Source organism: Suricata suricatta, chromosome 5 (genome assembly GCF_006229205.1).
Source record: "Suricata suricatta isolate VVHF042 chromosome 5, meerkat_22Aug2017_6uvM2_HiC, whole genome shotgun sequence".
Classification (NCBI taxonomy): Eukaryota; Metazoa; Chordata; class Mammalia; order Carnivora; family Herpestidae; genus Suricata; species Suricata suricatta.
In genome coordinates, this window is record NC_043704.1 from 124,402,474 (window position 1) to 124,427,797 (window position 25,324).

Consider the following 25,324-nt stretch of genomic DNA (forward strand, 5'->3'; position numbering starts at 1 on the left):
AAAACGGCTGGGTGATATGAAAAAATTTCAGCCTCACTAGTAATCACAGAAATGCAATATAAATAATTTTTAACTTATCAAATTGGAAATTATTTTTAGGAGGAAAATACCTAGTGTTAGTAATATGTTCAGTATCTTACTGATAAAGGTATAAAATGATAAAATTTTTCTAAAGAGCAACTTAATTTTTATAAATTACCTTAAATACATATATAACCCTAAACCTAACAATTCCATTTTGGGAATATTTATCTATTTATTTACTTACTTATTTTTAAAAAACTTATACATTTTATTTTAGAGAGAGAAAGCACGAGTGGGGGAGAAGGGCAGAGGGGGAGGGAGGGAGGGAGGGAGGGAGAGAGAGAGAGAGAGAGAGAGAGAGAGAGAAATCTCAAGCAGGTTCCATAATCAGTATGGACCCCAATGAGGGGCTCAGTCCCACAACCCTGAGATGATGACCTGAGCTGAAATCAAAAGTGGAATGTTCAACTGAATGAGCCATCCAGGTACTCCTTGGAAAATTTATTTTAATGAAAAAAGTAGAGAGTGTTACAACTATTTAGCTGCAGCTGTTTTGGCAAGCAATCCATAAAAATTTTGGAGTGTATGGTACTTAAGACTTAATCCAATGGAGCTAATCTAAATGTCTAACAAGTATGTAAAAATATATGAAAAAGATGGTACAATATATACCAACTTTTTTTTAACAGTGTCTAACTCTGAGTGTTAGAACTAAAATTTATTTTCTTCTGTTTATCCATGTTTTCTAAATTGTCTCTAATGGACAACAGATTATTGTTTGAAATGGAAAACAAAGGTATTTAAAAATAATCTAATAGGCTTCCAAGAAATAGCTTAGATTTCTACTTCATTGAATTAAGAAACATTTTTTAAAAATGTTTACTACTTTTGAGAGAGAGAGAGACAGAGACAGAGCACAAGCAGGGGAGGGACAGAGAGGGAGACTCAGAATCTGAAACAGGCTCCAGACTCTGAGTTGTCAGTACAGAGCCTGTCGTGGGGCTCAAACTCACAAACCATGAAATCATGACCTGAGCACAAGTCTGATGCTTAACCCACTGAGCCACCCAGGTGCCCCACTACTTCACTGAGATCTAAACCATATATCCACTATTTAGATAAAGACTTCACCCAATATGCACACAGGTGAGTCAGTTATACTAGCAAAGAGCACCAAAAACTGTAGCTTCTCCCTCCCTTGGTACTAAGCACAAACTATGTATTGGGTATTGTGTCACACAAATTGGGAATAAAAAGAAGAGAGGGACCTAGAATTTTGGCTTAAACAAGGGAATAATGGCAAGAAACGTGTAAATTCACAGCTACAAATCAAGGTATGCTTGAGAGTGCCAAGGAAAGGGAGAGATGATTCTAATTTGTCTATACTAGTCACTCACAATTTGCTCTTATTTCTCTCTCCAATTTACTACTGAACCAATTAAGATCATAAAACAATAAAAATTCACAGTATACATTCCTACATTCTGTACAAAGTATAAAGTTAAGTCCTACTTAGCCAGCTCACATGTCACTTTACCTTTGTTTCTGGGGGTAAAAACATTTGCCTTGATATTTTATGACTATGGATGGATTCAGTCTGAAAGGGCAGTGACTAAGTCTAATCCATCTTGTACCCCTAGGTCAGGACGGCATACACTGGAAATGCATCATCAATTTTTCAAGCTTTGTTCAAGTGTTAATTGTTACTGAAAAGGAATATAAGAAGTCATACCTGGTTGGATTCCTTTTGTCTTCCTCAGAGATCAAAAACCAAACAAAATCTGCATAGCTCATTCTTCCCTCTTTCTGTACTGTTTTTCCCCTGAAGAAAACATCATTATAAAGTTTTCTGAGCAATTACTCAGATAAATTTAGTAGGATGACAGTCTAAGAAATAAAGCAACACCTTCTTTGGAAATTAAGTTAAAAATATTAGAAGGCTATAACTAAAATTTAAATAAACAGAAGGTTGGAAATCTTACAAAGGTTACAAAACCCATCCTGTTTTCAAAGGCCTAGAAGGGTGAAACCAGAAGACATTTGCAGGTATGAAGAAAGAAGTCTGGTTTCTAACCTGAATGCAAATAATCAGCAGGATCAAATACTTTTACCTATATTTAGGTAAAGGACTGATGTCCATATACAAAAGAATCACTGCTGTCTTGTGTGAAGCCATGAAGCTGTGCTAAAATGAGATTGCTAAAGGATTACCCGTAATTCACTGTTAAACTCAGATGGTTTTTCTTACCTTGTTACCGCCCCAGAGAATATCCTTTCAACAATTCTGTTTGACGAAGCTAAATGTAAACAAGAAAGTACAAGCTAGTTAGGAACATGTTCTATAAAGGCAGTATTTTTGGCATATTTATTTTCAGTAGCTATAAGCTAAAACATAATAATCTTCCATAATGAGAATATGAGTATTTAAATTTTTACTTATTATAATTTGTATTTTTGAAAGTAAGAATGTGAGGTGGCATAATCAATCATTAAAAAAAACCAAACAGGCAAATGATTATGCCTGACAGCTGTGATGTAGTAATATAGTTGAGCATCAAGTTAGTTCTGAACATCCTGACAACTAAGACAAAAATGTATAGAATCTGTATTGATCCTCTATCCAAGACAGTTTTCCTCTAAAACAAAATAAATTTTATCCTAACATTAAATTTAAGGGGAAATGATTGGCAGCTCCTAAAGATAAAGGACTTAGAGGAAAACAATGGAGAATTTTATAAAAGATATCTAAATATACCATAAACATACTTTTCTTATATTTTTATTCCATAAAAGTCCAGGACGTAACATATAATTTTTAGAAATTCCACCAGTAAGGTTTATTCAGAAAGACAATTTTATCTTAATATAGTATGTTGCTTTTGATGGTAGATCCCAGAGAATGTATAGCAATGTACCTCAGCAACAGTATCTTTGGTTCAAAATAACCAAAGCCTTTAGTTTTACCAAAAGGCTATGTCACCAGACCTCAGACCTAAGGATTTGATGAGGAAAGAATCTGTTCTTTTAAGAAGTGCCCCAGGAAATGGCACATACACTAAAATTTTCAAATAAGTGATGAAGTCATTAGACAGTTAGTAGCTATCAGCATCTAATTATTCTGCACAGAGTTAGGTACAGTCAACCTACTCACAAAATTTGGCTGAAGAGTGTTGGGAATATGGGTGTCAGTATACCCTTGCCTGGCCACAAAGCTTATATAAGGGCCCTCCAGACTTTGTTGAATATTGGTTTATGGGGTTAATAATTTGTACTATACAGACAAACAGAGGGCTGTATAGGAAAGGCACAGATATTTAATTCCAAAGGTAAAGTCTTTTTTAAATTTGGAAGGTTTACCCTAAATTGAAGATCATGTTGTCCCATTTAGGGTAGGTTAGTGGATTGGCAATTATGTAGTTTCAGTGACCCCTTCATCATGCAGGCTTAGATGCCTACTTTTCTGGACATCATCACTTTAATATGCCTCTACTGAATTGCTTTATGTATAGTATATATCCAATATTTTGGAACTTAATGAGACTTATGGTTGTATCAGCTGGAAAGAGTGCTTTAGAACCCATAAGATTCTGCATGACCTCATGTTACATAGATGATCTGACCACTAGTGATTAGAAGATGCACAGCTAATAAAGCTGACCGGATACACCTGTGAATATCTCCATCTTTATGCTATTCTGGTGACAGCAAGGTTATGACTATTTAAAGAAGGGAGGTATAGTACTAAAACACTTGTTCATCAGTAAGTACATCTGAGTATTTTCTCTTGATACCTGGTTGGCACCTGTGAATAGAGAAGGATGCTTTTTTATATATGGAAAGTTCTATGAAACTTGATATCACATAGAATAAAACTTTTCTTAATATCTAAACCATTAATCACAGAGATACCAAATAACAGAAGTGAAATTCAATGTATTTAAGATTTGTGCTCTGGTACACCTAAAAGGCTAAAGCCTGATTTAAAATAGCAGTGCCTGAGAAGACAATAAAGAATAGAACAGGGACAATCCTGTGAAAAAAGAATGAGTCAATGTATTTTGGTGCTTGAGGAAGAATATTTGCAGATAATAGATTGTAAGCTTACTCACTGGTAAAAATGAAACAAAAGGAGTAATATCATGTGATATTAATATTTTTGTGTTCTGATAAAAGAAAGCACACAAAATTTATCTGCAGAGAAAGTACCTATTCTGGATCTAAATTCCAAAAACTAACTTTTTTATAGGTCCTTGAAAACACTGGCAAACTGAAAACATTTTTATCCTTGTCTGTTTATAAATACTGTAAAATAAGAAATTTGTAAGGTGTATATATATTCTCTTTCAAATAAACTCTACACAGGAGTGGATCTAGTTCAACTCATCACAAGAAAATAAACATCACAGAGTGCCTGGGTGGCTCAGTTGGTTACGCATCTGACTCTTGATTTTGGCTCAGGTCATAATCTCAGTCTCCTGAGTTTGAGTCCCACATGGGGCTCTGTGCTGACAGGGCAGAGTCTGCTTGGAATTAGCTCTCTCCCTTCACTCTGCCTCTCCCCTGCTCGAGCTCGCTCTCCCGCACGCGCACGCACTCTCTCAAAAACTAAACTAAAATACTCTAAAGACTCATCAATTAATCAAAACAAAGACTCTAACTGCTTACTTAAGTCTCTTCTCCTACACCTACCTTCTAAATGAAAAAGTGATACCTTCACTCATTCCCACTTAAAAATCCTTGGCTCTTTAAAGAGGACTTGATGGGGCACCTGGGTGGCTCACTTGGTTGAGTGTCAGAATTTGTCTCAGGCTGTGATCTCATGGTTTGTGAGTTCGAGCCCCACATTGAGCCCCACACTGAGCAGTGTGGAGCCTGCTTCAGATCTTCTGTCCCCTCCCTCTTGGTACCTCCCCCACTCACTCTCATAAATAAATAAATAAATAAATAAATAAATAAATAAAAGGACTCGATTAGATAAAGAATTTAAGAAATGGGAATTTCCCATTTGTGTAACAATTCATACAACTCTTGCCTTCTTCCAAATAGTTAAGTCTTACCAACCATAAAACACTCACCCTGGTCATTGTATCGAGATAAATCGTCTTGGCTGATGTAGAGGTCATGATCACTATCTAGCTCCCAGAATTTACAATAAATAACATAGAAATGTTCATAGGAGAAGTAATCTGTGATTTGGTTTATATCTTCCTCTTCTTCCAAAAGGGCTAGAGTCTGAAATAGAGTATGAAGAAAAGGATTAATTTATTTTAAAATTATGAAAACCAGCTTTGGCCATTATAAAGTTTTATTTTAAATTTAATTAAAATTTTTGTTTTGGTACTAAACCAGGAACTATAAAAGGCAACCTCATCCTACCTTTAATCAACCGACCAATCTATAAGCATTTATAAGCTCTATATTATGCTTAGCAAAGGGTTAGATGCTGTGAAGGATTTAAAAGCAGGGAAAGGGAAGGACTGTTACCAAGGAGACTGCATCCCGTCAGAGGTCCCCAAACTACCAAACCAGAACAGACAAGAGGCTGAATTAGATGGTCATAAGCTGACATTGCTTTTAACTTTCCAAAATTATAAAGACTGGGCATCTATTACGTAGAGTGAAAATCTATATACAGGGTTTGGTTTTGTAATGAGATCAGGTTTACTATAAAGGTGACTTATGACTAGCGCTGTGCTGATGGTGCGCGGTGGCCTGGCGTGGAAGGCAGGGGGTGGAGCGGCAGGGCCCTGAGCTGGAAGCAAACCCGGGTCTCCCCTGACTCACTGGGTGCCCCCATGGAAAATACCAGAAACAATAATGCTGAATAGGCTTCTTGCAATTCTAAGTGGGCAGATAAACAGAGACGTTTTCAGAAATTAAAGATTCAGAAAAATATAAGAAATTACAAGGAAACTTAGGAAATAGAAAAAAACAAAATGAGATGGCAGAAGTCAGATCAGATATATCTACAATCACAAAAAATATAAATGAATTGAGTCTCCATATAAATTACTTTCAGATTGTGTATAAAAACCACCCCCCCGTAAAAATAGATCTAGATATATGCTATCCATAAGAGATAAGTCTAAAATAAAAATTAAAAGGAAGGTTAAAAAAAGAGACAAATATACATTAGCTACATCTTAACAACAAAAAGTGTTAAAATTATTAGAAAATAAAGTGGAATTCAAGATGAAAAACATTATAAGGAACAAATATAACTATTTCATAATGCAAATAAATTACTTCAATTAAAAATTATGTTCCAAAATGTAAATACTGGGAAACCAATATGCCTTGAAAAGTTGAGAACATAAATTATGAGAGTAAAACTACTTAATGGAAGATTCTGCTGCCAGTAAAAATTATAAAGTCTACACAGAAACAAAGGAAAACCATTACATGGTAAAGGCAAAAATGGAATATAAAATTATACACACTAAGAACTATGTAAAATCCATTTAATCCACACACATATATGAGACTAGAAAAACACAGACAAAAATATTATTAGTTCTATTAGGGTGATAAAATAGTATTTTTTCCCCCAAACATGTCTTGTATTTTGTAAAATGTTCTTTAACGTGTATAAAGCAAAATATGTACAATAAAACAAATCTTGAGAAGCAGCTCTCATTTTAGCCTATTGGATTGTCATAAAATGAAAAAGTCTTCTGTTGGTGAAAATGTAAGTATAAACTAGTACAGGTTTTGGGCAGGACGTATCAGACTGAAAATGCACATACCATTTGATTCAGGATTTCCCCTCCATTAGTCTATTCTAGAAAAATCCTTAAAAAATTTTTTTAAATGTTTATTTATTTTTGAGAGAGTGAGAGAGAGTGAGAGAGAGTGAGAGAGAGAGAGAGAGAGAGAGAGAGAGAGAGAGAGAGAGAGAGAGAGACATTGAGCGGGGGAGGGGCAGAGAAAGAGGGAGACACAGAATCCGAAACAGGCTCCAGTCTCTGAGCTGTCAGCACAGAGTCCAATGTGGGTCTCAAACCCAGGAACCATGAGATCATGATCTGAGCCAAAGTTGGATGCTTAACCGACTAAGCCACTCAGGTGCCCCTATTCTAGATATATTCTTAATAGGAGGAAAGTACAAGGATGTTCACTGCATCTTTCCAAAGGAAAAATATGAAAATGACTTCAACATCTTCTAAAGGGGAGTATGGAATCAGTTACAGTAGAGCCATACCATTGATTATGCAGAAGAATCACAAGAATGAGACAGATTTATATGAATGGAAATGAAAAGAATGTCAAGATATACTGTTAGTGGAAAAAAAATTAACAGAATGATCTCATATATTGGAAAAACTAAAAAAAAGTAGCCATACACAATAAAACTATATACTTCATGTAAACACACAAGGGAATAAAACCACAGATAATGTCGGTTCTGTCTAGGAACAGGAATGAAATGGCAGGGTGAAGAGATAGTGACTTCTGATTATTCTAGATATGTCATGTGCCTGAATGCTTCATGAGCATACACATTATGAGCATACATGCATGAATAATGCACTAATAGGCAGAGTAAGGATGGAGAAGGGGAGAGCGGGAAGAATTAAACCATATTCTAGGAAGAATACTTGAGTTCTGTTTCCAATTCAGCCAGCTTACTCGCTGTGTGATCTTACCTGTCATCCAACCATACCTGAGCCTCAAATTTTATCATCAGTTAAAAAAAATATGTAGTATAATAATGCTGGAAATGATAAACTCTAATGTGCTTCGGGAATGTGAGGGATTATCATCATTCTCAAGGCGTAAAGCCTCTTTTACGGAATGACTGCCATCTCGACCCATCCCATATTACCTGCGGAGAGAGGCAGGTACCAGGTGTTTAATAAATATTAACAATGACGGTGAAGATTACTATTCATTTTAGAATTTAGGTGTGTATATGTAATATGGGCTGCTCGTTTTACCAAGTCTTCATTACTTTGTCTGTCTTAGACGAAGACAGAGAAAAATAAAGAGTACATAAGGTGATATTACCCTAAGCTTATTTAGTGTGATTCATTGAAAATAATGTATTTCCTTTCAACTATGAACAATGCTTTCTTTAGGTTAATAGAAGCTTCAACAATCAGACATGAAGCCTCAGTAAATCAGCCTCGGTAAAAGGCTCCCACTAGTGGTCAACACTTTCTTATTAGGTAAAATAAATAAAATAATTGAATGAAATGTATTTTTTCTTAAAAGGAATTTTTAATATTTTTCTCCACTCCAGTAGGAGCTGGATAAAGAATCATTGCCAAAAGGATCATACTGAAATCCCTCTATTCCTTTTGCAAGGCCTTTCCTAATCCAGCCTGTCAGGCTGCATCACTAGTCACTCTCTGCAGAGCACTGGCTACCTTAGACTGTTCATTCTAGACTTCAGACACTTTCATTCTTATAGGCCTTTGCTTATATACAGTCTCCTCTATCTGGAATCCTCTTCTAATTTTTTATTTTGATAAACTCTCCATATCCTCCAAGGTTAAGATCACATGTCAGTCCTTCTGTGAGGCCTTCTATGCATATTTGTTATCCATTTCTATGGAAATTTTCCTCAGGTGTGACTGTGTGCTTTTCCTTTACTCCACATGCCTTGATACAGAAGTCCCTGGTTATTTGTTTACCCCCAAATATCCCAGGTTATCTGAAAAACACTTAATGACTGAAAGTAGCAAAAGTGCTTTGCATGTAGTAAGCACTTAAAGATTTGTTAAATGAACTAATAGTATTATTTAAATTGCTCTTTTTTTTAAGGTTTATTTATTTTGAGAGAGCAAGAGTGCGTGTGTGTGTGAACAAGTGGGGAAAGGGTAGAGGGGGAGAGAGAGAGAAGCCCAAGCAAGCTCCGTGCTCAGTGCAGAGCTCAACACAGGGCTCAATTCCACTACTGTGAGATCATGACCTGAGCCAATATCAGGACTTGGATGCTTAACTGACTGAGTCACCCAGGCTCCTCTTAATTACTTTTTATATATGAATTCCAGTGAGAGACCTACTTGCAAAAAGTTGCTTTTTCTTATCTCTGTCGAAGTTATTTTTCCACTCCAAGATCTGTTGACTGTGTAGAATATTCTCTGAATAACCTGATTTGAAAAGGAAAACAAACCAAATTAAAAAATTGAAGATAACTATTACTTTACCAAAAGCCATCTTATGAATGTATGAACATCTTATGAACAAAAAGCTATGTTTTGGTTTTCTGATTATGTCAAGTGTAATGTCTAATAAAAATTAACATTGTATTTTAAAAACTATAACCATGTAATTTGCATCTGCCCCTATAATTCCAAGAATAAAAAGATATTCTTTGCTTATAAATCTGCATTTCCCAGCTGCCTTCATGTCACTTTATTTACCTTGCATCTTATACAATGATGCCTGAATTAAGCAGTGCTTATTGGGCTGGATGTTTTGGGAAGGCAAATGAGGTAGGAAATACACACTGGTTTGGCTTAACAATTGGTGGGTCAGAAGAATGGCTCCCAACATAGTCTGATTTAAGAGAGCATTATTCTGGTTATTTTAGCCTTATTCATTGGAACCTTAAAGACTTCTAGTCTTCCAGGTTCTCTGGAAACTTAAGAACATCTGGGATAACTCCTACTGAATCCATGCTTGGGCATGAACAATTCTATTATTAGCAGGGTTTTGAAGAGCTTAACAATAGATGTGAAATTCTGGAGACGACCGTGGACAGGATGAGAGAGGAAAGAATGGGTAGCAACTGTGATTGAGATTGACGACCTGAGTGTTGTGTAGGGGAGGACTGGAGAAAGAAGACAAGGCTGCCATCTTGGAGGGAGGATGCCACAGTGTACTCTTAATAATTTTACCTGGGGTTATGCCCACCCATTTAATTTCCCCTTGACCAGCCAGTTTTTTTTCCCCCTCAGGGGAAAAAAAGTGGTAAGAGCAATTTGGGTAGTTTTTGACACTTTGCCTTTGATTCTGATTGTCAAATAAAATAGAAATCCTGTATCCTTCCTTGGTGGTTTTAACATGGAAGAGATTAGATCCTTTTAAAAAGTTATTTGGTGCAAGAAGAACAAAAGAGGAAGATATTTGGACATCTACCCAAGGAGGCCTAATGCAATGGGGGAGGACACCACCATTCCCCTCCTGGATTCGTTAGCAAGGAGAGTGATTCTCGAACAAAGCAGGGAAATAGCAGCCTCAGAATGAAAGCCCAGATTTCTGCTGCCCAGTTTTCGTCATCCTACCACTGCTATCAGTGCCAACTCCTGACCCTTCAGAATCTACTTAACTTGCCAACTCCACAGGAAGCCCCAGAAAAGGGACTAGGGTAGAGCTCTGTCTTCTATGTTCCAATTGTCAACGTGGGTCTCTTTTAGTTCACTGTGGTTGTATTCTAAACACACTGGTGTACCTGACCATTATCACCTCCAAATTCCAAGATACCAGGTCTTTCTTGACTTACATCCCAGTGCCTGATAATGGTGTTCTGCATATATAAGATAGCTAATAATTGCTTGATATATTTTTTATTTGAGGAATAACTGACATACCTTAGTTTCAGGCATATATGATTAGGTATATTTACATACTGCCAAATGATCACCATACATACATACAGAATTTTTTTCTTATGGTGAGAACTCTTAAGATTTACTCTCTTAGCAACTTTCAAATATGCAATATATTTGTATTTTTGAGCTGATATGAACTATATATAGTATATATAGTATTAGTTATAGTCATCATGCTATACTTTACGTCCCCAAGACTTATTACTTACTTTATAGCTGGAAGTTTGTATCTTTTGACTCTCTCTTCACCCATTTTGACCCACCTACCCCCTGCCTTTGGGAACCACAAATCTGTTTCCTGAGTTTTACTTTGGGTTTTTTTTTTTCTTTTGGTGTTTTTCTTAGATTCCACATATGAGAGAGATCATACAGTACTTGTCTCTGACTTCTTTCTTTTAGCATAATATTTTCAAAGTCAATCTGTGTTGTTGCAGATGGGAAGATTTCATGGGTTAAGGGTGCCAATCTTGGCCATGTGTGCAGTCACAAATCCACATATACCTTTTGAGTACCCCCACACTTAACTACTAATAGCTTACCGTTGACTGGAAGCCTTACGAATAACATAAACAGCTGATCAACATGTATTTTGTACATTGTATATGTACTGTATACTATATTCTTATACTAAAGCTAGAGGAAATATTAAGAAAATCGTAAGAAAGAGAAAATATATTTACAGTGCTATAAAAATATGTGCATAGAAGTGGACCCATGCAGTTCAAACCCATGTTGTTCAAGGGTCAACTGTATATATATACCTCATTTCCTTTACCCATCAACTGAGGGACACTTTGGTTGTTTCCATATTCTGGCTACTGTAAATAATGCTGCAATGAACATGGGGTATATTTGTCTTTTTGATTTAATATTTTTTTCCTTCAGATGAATACCCTACAGTGAAATTGTTGGATCATATGATGGTTGTATCTTTAATTTTTTGAGGAACTTCATATAGTCTTCCATAGGGCCTGATCCCCACAAACAGTGCACAAGGGTTCCCTTTTCTCTACATCCTTGCCAATACTTGTAATTTTCTTATCTTTTTGTTATTAGTCATTCTAACAGGTGTGAAGTGATATCTCATTGTGCTTTCAATTTGCATTTCCTTGATGATTAGTGATGCTGAGTGTCTTTTCCTGTACCTGTTGGCTATCTTTCTGTCTTCCTTAGAAAACTGTTTGATAAATTAATGAGGTTTGAGAGTTGTGTTACAGAGACTTTCATGTTGTACCTGGGATAGAGACATATGGGTTGGATTTGTAGCTAGCTGAATAACTCTATTCAGCATTGTAAATAGCAGATGGATGCCAACCCAAGAAAGGTCTCTAATTAGTATTTCATATAAATCCGCACTGTTACGATTTATAGATAGATGGCATATAAAGTGTACAGAAAACATAAAACAGAGAAGGGTAACTATATTTAAAATTATTGTAATTTATTTTAGTAATTTTTACTCTTGAGGAAAAAATTAGACTAGAGAGTACCTGTGACCATGATCTGAATGGCTATCAGGTGAAAGCAGCAGCTGACTTGTTCTGTGTTGTATCAAAAGGCACAACTAAAACTACTGGATAGATACTCCATATACTAAAATGCTTTAAAATAAGTAAGTTTCCTAGAACTGGCCCTATGAAGCAATGGGTTGTCAAGTAGTGAGGTTTCTTTTCACCACAATTATTTAGGCAGAAGTTGGCAGGACTGGATTCCTTCATTAGGGTCAGGCTAGGACTAGCTGGTGTCTAGTTTCTCTATTGGCTCCAACCATTCAAAATCTGACTGAGATGCTTCAGGGCAGAAAATGTGGCCAACTCAACAGTGTGTTCTTAACACTAGCTTGGCAAAATTCATATAAAAAAGATGGAGGATTGTTAGCACAGAAATTATACATATGAAAATAAATATTAAGAATGCCATTGATCATAGTTCCATGACTCCTCTCTCAACTACAGGTCAATTTCAATATGTATTATTACACCGAAGTTTTCTATGTTGAACATTATACATTTATCTTAAAGTATGAGTTTCCTACCAAAATTTCATACTTATATACTATTCAAATATTTTATATTATCTTTGGAGGTACTGTGTTACACTTAAAATTACAAAGTTTTAATCTGTATTAATTTTTGCTTATTTTATTATTCCTTTTTTTGACAGAATTTTAAAAATTCACAAATGTTTTGACTGTTAAGCATTTCCTATTTTTAGTCTCTGCTAACTCATTTGTCTAATAGTATTAAAAAATGTACCTGGATCCCATTTTTCCATAGTCCAAATCTCTCTATTCAGTAGCTCCACTTCATCAGCACATTTCCACATTACTGACTCAGCATTTTAGCTTATTTAGGTAGGGGTACCATCTAGTGGTAAGAACATGTAGCTGCTCAGTTCTACATCAATTACCCTTGTTTTTCCCTTTCATTTTGTTCTACCATTTTTAGGTAAATAAAAATGAAATGAATTTCAATTTTAAATTGAGATAAAACTTAAAAATTAATAATAGTAAGAATAATTGTTTACTACCAGTGAGTGGAATAAAATTTGATAATTTTTTTTTTAAACCAAGGGATCTCCAGTTAATTTGATAGTGTGACTCTTAAGTCTCTTAAGTAAGAATAATTGTTTACTACCAGTGAGTGGAATAAAATTTGATAGTTTTTTTTTTTTAAACCAAGGGATCTCCAGTTAATTTGATAGTGTGACTCTTAAGTCAGTTTCTTTATTGAGCTGGAAACCTCTAGTTTACAAGTATAGGTCACAGGAATGCAAATATGTGTTTGGTGGCCCTATCAGACAGGTTTTGACAAGTGGATTGAATGAAGACACAGAAATTAGAGACTGCTCACTGTAGGTAACCTAAATGCAGATGAACAGACTCAAATGCTGGAAGCATGGTTCTTCTACCTGACAGGAAGTGGTGGAAAGACTCCTAATCCGCTCTGGTTAATACTGCTCTGAAATGTATTTCTTCATGGTCTTCTGCAGAATGCGGACTTAAAAAAAATCTAATACACATTTTTTCCTTTCTCTGTCAGGAGGAGAAGTTCTCAAGGGGAAAAAGTCAAGCTGTTAGTGATGAGCAGTCTCCAGCACAATTTAGTCATTTAGGAAATCTAATGCCCTCAGCAACTAAAATCCTAGCATTTTGGTATGAAGTGATGGCTTCAGGCCAATCAAGACATTGAATACATCCCTAAGACATCATCTGAGCAAGCCAGAGAAATGTCTTTGCTGCCAGTGCCAATGTCACAAAGAAGTATTTTGAATCTCATCGTTTATTTTAAAAACTCATGTGAGTACCTCTTTCCTCAGAAGTCAGCATATGCCAGTTAGGATAAGCAGAATCTTTTATTCACTGGCAGTTTCTTTGCAAGGCATGTGAAACTGCAAACTCAAGGCTATAATTTGCTAGTATTTCCAATTTTCATTTTCATTCAGTTTCAAGAGACTTATTTCTCAAATGCCAACTTGTCTCTGGAAATAAAGGAGAATATGGAGTAATTTTGGGTTCATTCTCTTGAGTAGTGATGTTCTTTCTGCTGTATGCATAGTTGGTGCTCTTTCTTTCTAAAAACAGCTGGCAAAATAATTAACTAAACAAATGAAAAGTCTTTTCCTGTAAAATAAGTTTTCAGTGATAAATAGAAAAGTTGCCCAACTTTTCTTCATCATATGGGTGCCAAACATAAGCTAATATTTGAGCCACACTTTGTGTCAGCAGTTTCTTCCAACTAAACAAAGTAAAACAACTGGAAAACTCTGGCGTGCAAACAAAAAGTATACTAACTGTTCTACATCGTACGCCACTGAGATTCTATAACATTCAATAGGGTTATATGATAAATTAATTTGGATTTTTCTGAGATGTCTGTCTTTAATTTCAAGGCTGATCTTTCTAAGTATCTTAGAAAGAGTATGATCTGATCAGTTTTTGCTATAAGCAGGATGGAGAATGATGTCTCATTCACTTTTATGCCATTAACAACATTCATTAATTTCATACTAGAAAACCTATTTTGCATTTGTTCTAGAAAAATTCACTGTACTCTGAACTTAGGTACAAGTTCCAATGACTTCATGCCATTATTTGACCAGATTTCACAACAGAAAAGGCACTAGGAAGAATAGATAACCAGTCCTTTAATAAAATTGCTTCCAGATGTTCGTGTGATATATTTCATATGCATTTTCCTTATTTATTTAATTTAAAAATGTTTATTTATTTATTTTGAGAGAGAGAGAGCAAATGAGCAAGCATGAGTGGGGAGGAGAGAGAGAGAGAGAGAGAGAGAGAGAGAGAGAGAGAGAGAGAGAGAGAGAGAGAGAGAGGGAGAGAGAGAGAATCCCAAGCAGGCTCTGCGCTGCTATAAAACCTGGCGGGGACCACAGGCCATCATGGATCCAGGGATCATACTTCAGCAAATATCAAACTAGGTGTAGAGAAAGTTTATATGTATTTTATAGTTCTATTATTTAACATCTTTTCTAAGAATAAATTCCAATAAAAAGTTCCTCTGTAGAAAGCATTTTCTAGTTTGGGCTAGATTATCTTTAAGATCTTTCCAGCTCTTAAGATTTTAAAGTATGCTATTAATATGCCCTGGATTTATACAACAATCAACAATCAGAACCCAATAATTCCATATGGGATTGAAGCCAGAGTTAATGTGTATACTTCTTAAGCATACATAATTTCACTTATTCACTCAATAAATACTGTATATCTAATATGTGCTAGTCCTTTTTCTAGGTACTGGAGATTCTGTAACGAAAGATAAAGATGAATTCCTTGCTCTAATGGAGTTTCTATCATAGAGGAGGAGAATTTAAAATTTAAATGTCAGGTGATATAGGAGCCAAGAAGAAAACTAAAGCAGAACAAGTGAATAGAGAGCATGGGGGCGGGGGCAGAGGGAGAAGAAGGGTGAAGAAGGCAGAGGGTGTTAAGGGAAGGCCTTACTAATAAGGGAAGAGCTGAGCACATAGCTGGAGGAAGTAAAGGAGCAAAGTCATGCAGAAATCTGTAGAAAGAGTATTTCAGGCAGAGGAAAGGGTAAGAAAAAGAGCACCTGAGGCAGAAGTGGAGTTGGTCTGTCCAGGATACCAGTATGGCCAAAGCACAGTAAGGGAGGGGCAGGGTAATAGGAGAGATGAGATTGCAGATGTTGTAAAGGTGTGTGTGTGCGGGGGCAGGCGGGGTGCGGGGAGGGATTACAGAGTCTTGGCAAAGACACTGGCTTTTACTCTGAGATGGGAAATCACTATAGGGTTTGAACAGATGAGTGACATGATCAGACTTACATTTTCAAAGGATTATTCTGCTTTGTGGGACCGTACTTTAGGGCATGAAGGTGTTAGCAGGGAGGCCAATTGTAAATAATCCAAGTGAGCAACAAGGGTGATTGTCCCAGGGTGACCTGTGCTGGCAGGGATTTAGTACAGTGGTGTGGTTAACAGGTAAAAATAACTCCTGAGATAGTCTTAGAAGACAGTGACACCTTATGGCTCAAAAAAGACTTTCAAAGTTTTACAACAGAAGAGAGCCAACGTAAAAGCCAAGAATGAAGTTCCTAAAGAAGAAAAAGAAGGGTAGTATTCTATAAATTGACAAAACCCAAGAAATTCATGACCAACAAAAAGTACCCTAAGAATGAGATGGTTCTCCTCGGAGGTGACTGTGTTGTAATATTATTAGAGGATGTGAGCCAGACACAGGGCTGTCTTGCTTGAGTGCGGCTGTGACAGAGGGGTTGTCCTGTGGCTCATCTTTGGAATTCCTCTAAAGATAATCTGGGAGCTTGGGCAAAGATGTGGTTGCAATGTGCATTGCAGGCCTGTGTGCTCTGACTCATAATTCATGCCAGCCTATGAGTGGTCAATACGTTCTGTTAAATTAAAAAAAATTTTTTTTAATGGTTTATTTATTTTTTGAGACAGAGAGAGACACAGCATGAGCGGGCAGGGGCACAGAGAGAGGGAGACACAGAATTGGCAACAGGCTCCAGGCTCTGAGCTAGCTGTCAGCACAAAGCCTGACACGGGGCTCGAACCCACAAACGTGAGATTATGACCTGGGCCGAAGTTGGAGGCTTAACCGACTGAGCCACCCACATGCCCTTCTGTTAAATTCTTATATAATTTGTTTTCTAATTACATGTAAGCTATTTCTCATTATCATTTTGGGTTCTAACTTTGAGACACATCTTTTTCTGGGAAAGGGTGATGAAATTTCTTTTCAGTATTATTTGCAAAGGCTAAATATCAACTGGGTATCAATATTAATAACAAAGCAAAAGTGTACCTCAGACAACCAGACAGAATGAATATATTACTCTAATTTTGTATACAAGAGACCTCTTAAGCACTCAGTGCTTATAAGAAGGAAAATGTTAATCACAAATTCAATTTTACTGTACCTTCCTTCCACTTTAAATAACCATTACAATCCACGTTACTTTTTGCATAAAGATCTGAAAGCCTGGATAGTAGACAATGATAAAAAGGAGACTTGAAAAGTTATAGTAAGACAAAAGAGGACCCAGCCTACCGTGGTGATGTAGCGAGAGTGGAATTCTGGGGCATCTTTCAGGAACGTGAGGCCAGGGTGTGTATCCACCACATCCTAAAGATTAAATAAAACCCAAACCAAATTAACAAACATACCAAAAAACAAAATAAAAAAACTAAACACCAAAAGAATTTTTCCCTCCTGTAGAATAAGTAGCCAGTTGAGCAAATTTGCTATTTTTAGAATACTGAACACACTTAAAATTTAACACTTTATTAAATTCAAATTTTATTATAAACAACTTATGTGTTCTTTTTGGTATGGTAGTATACACCAATAAAGCATTAAAATTGTAATTTATATTTGGTGGTTTGTGAATCAAATGTCTTAGAGGCATATAATTCTAACATGGCAAGGTATGTCAGGGAAACGCACTACACAAATTCTGGGGTAGGGGTTGTTATGAGAAATTTATACAGAAAAGTGACAAGCCAACTACCATGATTCTTTCTCAACCTAGAGACATGGGAAATTTCTGAGGAAAAAAAAATAGTCATGTAGCTAAGTATTTTGAAATCTATGTTAAATTGTATGAGCCAGTTAATGTCCATCAGAATAACTATGTGGACAAATGTATTTTTAATTTAGGATTTTAGTTTTATTTTAAAATTTTCTATCTTGTTCTCATGGAAGGCTATTAGAATTTTAAAACTCTGAAATATCATTTTGCCTTTCATGTTTATTTTTGAGAGACAGACAGACAGACAGACAGACACAGGGCACAAATGGGGGAGGGGCATGAACTCATTAACTGCAAGATCATGACCTGAGATGAAGTCAGATGCTTAACTGACTGAACCACCCAGGCACCCCAACAATTTTTATTTTCTCATTAGATTTTAAAACACTTTGAATGAACCTGGAAAACTTATTGGAAACCCATAGGCAACAGCAATGCCAACATAGATATAAACTATTAATTGGTTAGTTATAAATGGAGAGACATCAATTATATCACTTTTCTTTGATTCTTCAGAATGGTTAGCTATATATACCTACCAACCAAGTCACAAAGCAATGGACCTTACTATTTAACTTTTTATTTAGAAATAATTTTAGACCTATGGAAAAGTTATAAAAATAGTAGAGATTTCCTATGCCCTTCTCCCAGCTTCCCTATAATGGGAACAGCTTACAAACCATAGAATAATGATCAAAACTAGGAAATGAACATTGATACAATACTACACTACAGACATTATTTACATTTTACCAGCTTTTCCCTTCGTGTTTTTTTCTGTTCCAGGATCTTACACTGCATTTAGTTCTTGTGTCTCATTGGTTTCTCTCAATCTCTGACAGTTCCTCAGTCTTGTATTTTATGATTTTGACACTCTTAATGAGTTCTGGTCAATTATTCTGTAGAATGTCTCTCAACATGGTTTTGTCTCGTGTTTTCTCATGATTAGATTAAGATTACACATTTTCAGCAGGTACACCACAGAAGTGGTATTGTGTCCTTTTCAGTCATACAAGAGTATGATGTCAATATGTCTTATATCTTGTAGAGTTAATGTTGATCACACTTGGCTGAAATGGTGACTGCTGGGTTTGGTATCATAAAATTAGTATTTTCCCTTAATAGTTAATAAATATTATAGAGAGAGATACTTTGGGACTCTGCTAATATCTTGTTTCTCTGCAAATTTTTGGCCACTGATTTTTAGCAGTCATTTGTGGAACCTAATTGTAACATTTATACTGTGGTGCTTATTTTGTATTTCCCTCGTCCTTTCTACATTTATTAACTGAAATTCTTCTGTAAGGAAGAGCTATCCCGCCTCTCCCACATATTTATTTGTTCAGTTCATATCAGTATAGACTCATGAGTATTTATTTTACTCTGTGGGTTATAATCCAACATTCCCATTATTTATTTTCTGCTCAAGTTGATTTGCACTGCCCAATGGGAACTGTATCAGGTTGGCCCCTGTGTCCTCTTGACATGCCCCATCCTTTTATAAGCACTTTCGTGTAACACAACATGGTCCAGGCTCATATTATATTTTCCGTGTTACAGTCCTGGAGTCAATCTTTTTTCCCAAACAGCCCTGGCTCCTTTATTGGCAAATGATTTTTAAAAACCATGTAGAAGTCTGGGTGCTAGGTATACTCATTACCCCGAGGGTATTGCTGCTCCTGGACCCTGTTAGTAGGAAGAACTAGGAATATATGTATGAACAGCAGCCCCCCTTATCTTCCAAGACTCCAATGGTTGCCTGAAATTATAAACAGTAGTGAACCCTATATATACTATGTTTTTTCCTAAACATATGATAAATTTATAAATTAGGCCCAGTAAAAGGTTAACAACAATAATGAAATCAAACAATTAAAAAAATATACTGTAATAAAAGTTAGGTGAATGTGATTTCTCTCTCAAAATATCTCATTCTCTGTACTCACCTTTTTACTTGTGATATGAGATGATAAAATGCCTCATGGTGAGATGAAATGAGCTGGTTAACTTATGCACTTTGACGTAGCCTTGGGCCACTACTCACCATCTGACATTATGTCATCTGCTTCTAGACTGCAGTTAACTCAGTAACTGAATAACTGAAACTGCATATAAAGGGTTAACTCCTGTATACAAATCCATGCATACACAATTCTATTTCTTTCTATATTTACTACATATGCTAAAAACTACACAATTGTGTAATGGGTCCTAATCACAAGGTTCATTCTAATCTTCCCTCTTGGTTTTGTAACTTCAACAGAATTGCCAACCTATATCCCATTGAGAAAAAAATTTACTAAACAGAGAACAGTATTTGTGCATAGTTCTTTTTGTTAGTCTTACAGTATCCAATTAAAATACTGTTTTCCAACATTACTTAGGCTAGTTCTTTCCCATTCTTCCTTTATTCTCTTTGACGTGTTTGTAATACAATTTAGTTCATCTGCTACTGTTTATTATTTTATTCTGAGTTTCTTTCCCGTAAGTACAGGTTGATTTTAATTCATTATTTCTTAGGGGAAGAGTATTTGAATATGGTTCTAAGAGTCAAAGCTAACATAGAATTGACATCTTAACAATTTCAAGTTGTCCCACTCATAAAGACCTCTCTCCATTTATATAAACCTTATTTCATTTCTCTCAGCAATGTTTTGATGTTTTTAATGTACAGGTCTTACACACCTTTGTCAGATTCATCTCTAAGTATATCATATTTTGTGGTGGTATTATAAATCGTATTTTTCAATTTTCAATTTTTAATTTTTGTTGCTGGTATATGGAAAGATAATTGATTTTTGTATCCTGATCATGTCATCTGTAAACTTTGTAAACTCTTATTAAAAAAAATATACTCTCTTATTAAATAGTTTTAGCAGCATCTCACAAACTTTAACATGTTATATTTTCATTTTCATTTTCATTCAGTTTAAGATGCTTCTTAATTTTTCTTTTGATTTCTTCTCTGACTCACTGGTTATTTAAAAGTGTTAGTTATCAAATATTTGAAGAATTTTCAAAGATCTTTTATTATTTCTAATTAATCCTATTAACATCAAAGAAATCCTTTTTTCTGTGATGATTTAGTTTATGAACTAAATTTTTAAAATTTATTGAGGTTTGTTCTATGGCCCAGAATATGGTCTATCTTGGTAAATATTCTGTGTACCTATTAAAGGAACATGAGGGGTGCCTCGGTGGCTCAGTCAGTTAGGCCTCCGACTACGGTTCAGGTCATAACCTCACATTTGTGGGTTCGAGCCCTGTGTTGGGCTCTGTGCTGACAGCTCAGAGCCTGGAGCCTTCTTCCGATTCTGTGTCTCCCTCTCTCTCTACCCCTCCCCGCTCATGCTCTATCTCTGTCTCAAAAATAAATAAAACATTAAAAAAAAATTAAGGGAACATGTATTCTACTCGTTTGGTAAAAAGTAACATAAATGTCAATTAGGTCAAATTGGTTGATAATATTGTTCAAGCATTCTATATCCTTATTGATTTTCTCTCAACTTGTTCATTATTGAGAGCAGCACATGGAAATCTACAATTATAATTGTGAAAGTATCCTTGCAGTTCTATCAGATTTTGCTTCATGCATTTTGAAGGTTTGTTGTAAGGTGCATAAACATTTAGATTCATCATGCTGTTATATTGTTTATGAATTGTTATATTCTTGATGAATTGATCCCTTTATCATTCTTGGTATAGTCTTCATTAATTGTTATATTCTTGATGAATTGTTACATTCCTGATGAACTAATCCCTCTATCTTTCCCTAGCAACATTATCTGATACTAATATAGCCAGCCAGCTTTCTTTTTGTGGCAAAACCCTTCACATAACATAAAATTCATCCTCTCAACAATTTCTGAATGTATAGCACAGTCATGTCAACTTGCCCATTGTTGTGTGACAGATCCCTCCCACTCCAATCATGCATGACTGAAACTACACCCAGCAACAACTCCCGTGCATCTCCCCCCACCTCCCTGCAGCCTCTGGCAAGAAATTCTTATTCCTAGGAGCCTGACTACTTTAGATACCTCAAATATGCAAAATAGTGCAGTATCTGTCTTTTTGTAACTGTCTTATTTAACTTAGCATAATGCCCTCAAAGTTTATCCATGTTGTTGCATGTGATGGAATTACTTTTTTTTTTTTTAACACTTTTCTCTACCTTATTTATTAACTAACATTAAGGTGGGAATTCATATTATGTTTCCTTTCAGCAACAAACTTTCAGAAGTATTGCTCCAAGACAAATCTCAGATAGTAAATGAGATTTAGAATATTCTTTAGGACCTGCATTTATTTATTTATTTATTTATTTATTTATTTATTTATTTTTTGTGGTAACTTTATTTTTTATTTTTTTGAATATAACACTATTTTTTAATATATGCAATTATTTTCCATCATTTACAATACAGTAGTTACAATGACACTCCAAATGGATAAGCAAAGTAAAAAATCAGAACCCCAACTTCTATTTCATGTAATTAGACATATACAGAAATTAGAAGGTTAAGTAACAACTAGTGAATCACCTAATTTCACAGCTATCTGAAGTGGCAATCATTAGATAGCAGCTTATCTATGAATTACTTTTGTTTTAAAGGCTGAGTAATTCTTCATTATATGTATATACTACATTTTCTTTGTTCATCATCTGATGGACATTTAGGTTGCTTCTACTGCTTGGCTATTGTGAATAAGGCTCTATGAACACAGGAATGCAAACATCTCTTGGAGATTGTTTTCAAATTTTTTGGATATATACCCAATAGTACTGCTGGGTCATACAATAGTTCTATTTTAAATTTTTTGAGGAACCTCGATATTATTTTCCATAGAGGCTATACCATTTTATATTCTAACCATCAGTGTATCAGTATTCCAATTTCTCCTCATCCCCACCAGCACTTTTTTTAAAGGATAGTATCCATTCTAACAGGTGTGAGAGGACATCTCACTGTGGTTTTGATTTGCATTCCCCTGCTTATTTACTGATATTGAACATCTCTTCATATGCTTGTTAGACATTTCATCTTCTTTGGAGAAATGTTTATTCGAGTCCTTGCTCTTTTATGTTTTTTTATTTTTATTTTATTTTATTTTTTTTTTGAGAGACAGAGAGAGACAGCGTGAGCAGGGGAGGGTCAGAGAGAGAGGGAGACACAGAATCTGAAGCAGGCTCCAGGCTCTGAGCCAGATGTCAGCACAGAGCCTGACGTGGGGCTCAAACCCATGAATGTGAGATCATGACCTGAACTGAAGCAGGATGCTCAACCGACTGAGCCACCCAGGTGCCCCAGCCCCAGTGTTTTAAAATCAGGTTATTTTGGGGGTGTCTGGGTGGCTCAGTTGGTTAAGCATTCGACTTCGGCCTAGGTAATGCATGATCTCATGGATCGTTGGATCGAGCCCTGCATCGGGCTCTGTGCTGACACCTCAGAGCCTGGAGCCTGCTTTGGTTTCTGTGTCTCCGTCTCTCTCTGCCCCTCTCCATCTCATGCTGTTTCTAAAAAAAAAAAATAAATAAATAAAATAAAATAAAAAATAAAAACAATAAAGATAAAATCAGATTATTTTTATTGTTGCTGCTATTGAGTTGTAGGAGTTCTTTATATATTATGGATATTAACCTTTTATCAGATATGTTTCTATGTTTTTTTTTTTCATTCTGTAGGTTGCTTTTTATTATCCTGATTCTTTCCTTTGCTGTGCAGAAAGTTTTAAGTTTGATGTCGTCCCAGCTGTCTGGCTTTGCTTTTGCTGCTTCTGCTGTTTTGGTCATATCCATTAAATCATTGCCAAACCAATGCCCAGGAAGCTTTCCCCCTATGTTTTCTTCTAGGAGTTTTGTAATTTCAGGTCTTATGCTTAGGTCTTTAATCCATTTTGAGTAAATTTTTGTACATGGTATAAGAATATAACTTCTTTCTTTTGCATATGGATATCTAACTTTCCCAGCACCATCCTTCCCCTCCGTGTAGTCTTGGTACCTATGCTGAAGATCACTTGACTGTATATGCAAGAATTTGCAGCTTTGTAATATGTTTTGAGGTTTGGAAGTGTGAAGCTTCCAGCTTTGTTCTCCTTTATCAGGACTGTTTGGGCTATTCCAGGTCCTTTGAAATTTCATGTGAATTTTAGAACTGTTTTTTATATTTCTGCAAAAAATGCCACTGGCATTTTTAAACTTTATTGGGCAATAACATACACCAAAAAATTGCACATATTTAATATATACAATTTGATGAGTTTGGACATATGTAACCATCATTGGAAACCATCACCACAATTGAGGTGATGTAATGACATATTCTTCACCTCCAAAAGTTTGTGTATTTTTCTCTTTTGTCTGTTTTGGTAAGAATACTTAATGCACCACCTATCCTTTTAACAAATTTTAAATTGCACAGTATAGTATTGTTAACTATATGTACTATGTTTTACAGCAGATGTCTAGAACCTAATTTGTCTTGAATAACTAAAACTATATCATTGAACAACATCTTCATGATTCTATGAGGTATCTAAATAGTCAGACTCATAGAAGCAGAGAACAGAATGATGGTTGCCAAAGGGTGGGGGAAGGGTACCTTTGGGATTCTGACAGAGCTTGAACTGACCTGGATAGACTGCTCTCAGTAGTATGAGCTTTTAACAATATTAAATCTGTCAATCCATGAACACAGTAAGTCTTTCCATTTATTTGTAAGGACTTTCTTTTGATTAGTGTTAGCATGCCATATCTTTTTGTATCCTTTTACTTTTAATCTATTTGTGTTTATAATTAAAGTACACTTCTTTGAGGCAACACATATTTGGGTCTTGCTTTTTTATATAATAATTGCCTTTTGAGAGTATTCACATCACTTACATTTAATGTGCTATAGATACTGATATGGTTACGTTTAAGTCTTTCATTTTTTAATTTGTCCCATTCATTCTTTGTTCCCCTTTTTCTTCCTTTCCTTCTTCCTTTTGAGTTTATTGAGTATTCTTTGTAACATATTTCATTTAAAAGGGTTTTTTTTGGCTTTTAAGCTATAACTGTTATTTCTGTAGTTGTGTCAGAGGGTACAGCATACATCTTTAACTTACTACAATCTGCTTTCAAGAGATGCTACACCACTTCATGGATTATATGTGAACCATACAATAGTATACTTCCATTTCTCTTCTCCCGGCCTTTATGCTATTGTTATCATATTGTACTTAGGCGTATGTTATGACTATCACAAAACATTGTTGATAGTTTTGTTTAAATAGTTGTCTTCTAAAGAGATCTGAATAATAAAAACTTATTTACATTTGTCCATTTAGTTACCATTTCTGGAACTCTTCATTCCTTTATGTAAATTTGTATTTCCATCTGGTATTATTTTCTTCGTTGACTAAACAACTCCCTCACCCCCAAAACACATTTCTTGTAGTGATTTCCGCTGGTGATGAATTTTTTCAGCTTTTCTGTGTTCAAAAAAATCTGTAATTCACCTTCATTTTTGAAAGATATTTTCACTGGGTATGGAATTCTAAGTTGATAGCTGTTTTCTTTGAGTACTTTTTAAGTTTATTTTGAGAGAGCAAGAGAGAAAGAGGGAGAGCGTGAGCAGGGAAAGGACAGAGTGAGAGAATCCCAAGCAGGCTCTACACTGATGTGGGGCTCAATCTCATGAACCAAGAGATCATGACCTGAGCCAA

At 35.5% G+C, this 25,324-nt stretch overlaps 1 protein-coding gene across 2 annotated transcripts in view; it reads right to left on the minus strand.

Moving 5' to 3' along the window:
- The window catches only part of PPP2R3A (protein phosphatase 2 regulatory subunit B''alpha), a 166,854-nt gene that overhangs the window by 76,314 nt on the left and 65,216 nt on the right, over positions 1–25,324 (minus strand). For both annotated transcript variants that reach the window (XM_029940229.1, XM_029940230.1), the window contains exons 5-9: positions 17,137–17,211; positions 9,033–9,119; positions 5,100–5,256; positions 2,273–2,321; positions 1,757–1,846 (exon numbers count right to left, since the gene is read on the minus strand). In XM_029940229.1, the coding sequence (XP_029796089.1) occupies positions 1,757–1,846; positions 2,273–2,321; positions 5,100–5,256; positions 9,033–9,119; positions 17,137–17,211 (458 nt within the window). The remainder of the gene's footprint in view (positions 1–1,756; positions 1,847–2,272; positions 2,322–5,099; positions 5,257–9,032; positions 9,120–17,136; positions 17,212–25,324) is intronic.